Below are 3,744 nucleotides of genomic sequence, written 5' to 3'. Positions count from 1 at the left end.
TAATAAAACGTAATTTCTCTTCCATTTTTTCCATTTCAGTCATTTATCAGACACTCTTATCCAGAGAGACGTACATCAGTGCATTCATATGAAGATAGCTAGGTGACAAAACAGCCTATCACAATCGTAGCAAGTACATTTCCCCTCTACAAAGTAGCCAGTGGTAGCAGGAAAAGACAAGTGCATTAGCTGAGAAGGCAGATTGGCGTGCTAATCAACAACCTCTGACAACAATATCTACACTCTTAGAAAAAAGGGTTCCAACAGGGTTCTTCGGTTCTTTTGAACCCTTTGAGTTCCATGTAGAACCCTTTATACAGAGGGTTCTACATGGAACTCAAAATGGTTCTACCTGGAACCAAATAGGTTTCTCGATACTACCTTTTCTTCTACACGTCACTCACCAAACTGACTCACTCACCTCTCCCCCACCCCCGTAGTGGCCCTTCCAAAGAATCCCTCCAAAATGACCTGATCTGAGGTAGCTGGAGGGGGGGTATTGAGGAAGAGTCACCCATTTAGGAGCAGAACACCTCTGATTTAATGGAAACCTACCGAGAAGAGGAACCCACAAACCCCAAAACCTCTGTAACCTCTAACCATCATCGTTGTCTCCAGCGAACTCTGCTGCTGCACAGCTCTCTGTCTCACATATAAATACACCCCACTCACATTGACACTCCATCTACAGACAGGTACAGTCAACAGAGACTCCACAGCTTAACTCTAAAAGGACTCCTTGATAGACTTCTCAAAGACTTCAAAAGACTTCTCAAAGACTTCAACAGACTTCTCAAAGACTTCAAAAGACTTCTCAAAGACTTCCAAAGACTTCTCAAAGACTTCAAAAGACTTCTCAAGGGCATATTTTGATATATTTTGCGAGGCTTTTGTTCTGTGGATTGAAAGAACGTGAGCAGCTGTAACCAGGATAATAATATGAATTCAGCCCTGGATCTTGTTGTGTTAGTATGTTTGGGATTCTGCTCTGTAGTGGTTCTGGGACGCCCCCACCACTCTGGCTCTGAACTTGGGTCCAACTTCGTGTCCGAAAACATGGAGAGAGACATCGACACCCTGAAAGGCCCTTTGGTGAGTTACAATAGAAATCCTTAAACCTGTTTAAACTGATTTCTCTGGTCTGTGGTCATGGATGTGTCCCAAATACCACCCTATTCAGTATATAGTGCACTACTTTGGCCACATACCACAAACCCCTGAGGTGCCTTCTTGCTATTATAAAGAGGTTACCAATGCAAATTAGAACCTTAAATAAGTCATTTTTTGTGTGATAAAGGGTCTTATATACCATAGCTTTCAGCCAATCAGCATTCAGGACTCGACCCATCCGGTTTATAATATCTTATAATGCCTAATGCATGTGGTATTATGACAGTCCTGTCCTGTACTACTGAGAGGTTCCCTTCTCCTGGCCTTCAGCAGATGACAAACAAGAAACTTACAGTCAATTTACAGACATCTTGGGATTTTATTTTACTTTTTAAAAAACTTTTATTCATTTTATTTAGAACCTGCTGGACACCAAATTGGTAGGCGAACCTGTCTTCCGGAACCTCATGGTAGAGCTTGATGTCAAGTTTGAGGTAAATATCTCATATTCATTTCCGTTTTTCAACAAATGTTACTGAACTCAAAAAGTTCTGTACATAGTTGGATTATTTCATTTTAAAGCCAACATTACTTGTAGATTCTACCTGCTATTTTACATTAAACTTGCTGGCCCTGCTATTGTAGATTCAACCTGCTAGCCTTGTCAACCTGCTGGCCCTGCTATTGTAGATTCAACCTACTGGCCCTGCTATTGTAGATCAAATTCAATGTCTGCTAAGCTGCTGGCCCTGCTATTGTAGATTCAACCTGGAGCCCTGTCAACCTGCTGGTCCTGCTATTGTAAATTAAACCTGGAGCCCTGTCAACCTGCTGGTCCTGCTATTGTAGATTCAACTTGCTGGCCCTGTCAACCTGCTGGCCCTGCTATTGTAGATTCAACTTGCTGGCCCTGTCAACCTGCTGGCCCTGCTATTGTAGATTCAATTCAAGGTCTGCTAAACTGCTGGCCCTGCTATTGTAGATTCAACTTCAAGGTCTGCTGTCACATGTACCGAGGATGTACTCATTGTTAATGGTGTGCCTTTCCCCATGTCCTCCCCGTTCTCCCTGTTTCTGTCTCACTCTCTCTCTCTCTCTCTCTCTCTCTCTCTCTCTCTCTCTCTCTCTCTCTCTCTCTCTCTCTCTCTCTCTCTCTCTCTCTCTCTCTCTCTCTCTCTCTCTCCTCTTTGGTGGTCTTCTCTCCATTAGAAGCATGAACAGTGGCTGCTCCTGAATGCCACTCTGGATGTGTACCTAAACATCTTCTCCAACATGCTGAAGGAGAACCATCCAGAGGAAGTCAAGCAGGGCCTCAGGAGACTCCGCGGGAAGGTGGAGGAACTTAAGAGGAGCTACTACCAGGACAGAGTGAAGATGAAGATACAGCATCTGAAGGACATTAAGGTCAACAGACTAAACTAAGTTATTCACTTATTCTGTTTACATCCCAAATGGCATCCTATTCCCTATATAGTGCACTACTTTTGACCAGAGCCCAGTATATAAAAGTCAGTATATAAAAAAAATAGGGTGTGAGATAAAGAGAGAGAGAAATAAAGAGAGAGAAAGAAAGAAAGAGAGAAAGAGAGAGAGTGAGAGAGAGAGAGAGAGAGAGAGAGAGAGAGAGAGAGAGAGAGAGAGAGAGAGAGAGAGAGAGAGAGAGAGAGAGAGAGAGAGAGAGAGAGAGAGAGAGAGAGAGAGAGAGAGAGAGAGAGAGAGAGAGAGAGAGAGAGAGAGAGAGAGAGAGAGAGAGAGAGAGAGAGAGAGAGTAAATGTGTGCTTGTGTGTCTCGTAGTTTTAAAAGTCCATTGTTGTCTGAATGCCGTCTTCCAAGTGTGGACACTCCACTGGTCAGGTCAAGATAATGACGTCTCTCTAAATGTATGTTGTCACTTCTGTTTAGACCAATGATGCTGTTGTCCAGAGGAAGGCTGTGAACGAGTTCAAAGTGGTCTACCAGAGAGCTTCCCAGCTGGGGACCATTCTCCATCCGAGAGCCAAGAACACCACACAGGGCTGAGACCAGACAGAACCACCAACTGACTGATTGAAGACAGAGGAGACTACAGACTGTAATACATTAGGAAAGTGTGATGCTATTTCACTGCCGGTATCCACTTCAAGTGCAAAACCTGCAGAAATAAAAACACAACCGAACACCTTCATTAAAGGCATCGGGTAGAAGTAAATTAATCCATATCATTTCATATATTACCTGAAATGGCTGTGTTTTCATGAATTGAATGATATGATCTTAAAGTGCAGTCAAAAACAGGACAAATGGACACCTGAAGAAAGGTAGAAACAGTCACTTTCCCAACGGAAACTTAACAACTGTCTCACAGCTTCCTCACCTACTGGTCACCATGCTTGTTCACGGTGCTATTTATTTAACTTAAACATCATTTAACATATTTATTTTAAATTTAAGTGCAATGTAATTATGTGATGTAATTATTTATTGTAATGAATATTTATCAACTTTGTATGAAGGGAATTTCCATTGGTCCTATAACAGTGGTAATGTAATACTATTTAATATCATAGTTCACAATCAATGGATCAAATGTACTGTATTTATATCCTGGGAATAAATTCTCCTGAAAATATATCCTGTTACATGTCTTGAGTCTG

At 42.1% G+C, this 3,744-nt stretch overlaps 1 protein-coding gene across 1 annotated transcript; it reads left to right on the top strand.

Annotated features, from left to right (window-relative positions):
* Positions 1 to 939: 939 nt before the first annotated feature.
* LOC139534849 (interferon gamma 1-like) lies at positions 940 to 3,130 on the top strand. Its single transcript, XM_071334303.1, has 4 exons — positions 940 to 1,092; positions 1,530 to 1,604; positions 2,320 to 2,514; positions 3,014 to 3,130. The coding sequence occupies exons 1-4, from the start codon at positions 940 to 942 to the stop codon at positions 3,128 to 3,130; spliced, it is 540 nt and encodes a 179-aa protein (XP_071190404.1).
* Positions 3,131 to 3,744: the final 614 nt, after the last annotated feature.

This window comes from Salvelinus alpinus, chromosome 11 (genome assembly GCF_045679555.1).
Source record: "Salvelinus alpinus chromosome 11, SLU_Salpinus.1, whole genome shotgun sequence".
Taxonomy (NCBI): Eukaryota; Metazoa; Chordata; class Actinopteri; order Salmoniformes; family Salmonidae; genus Salvelinus; species Salvelinus alpinus.
This window is presented reverse-complemented; position numbering and strand designations above follow the sequence as displayed.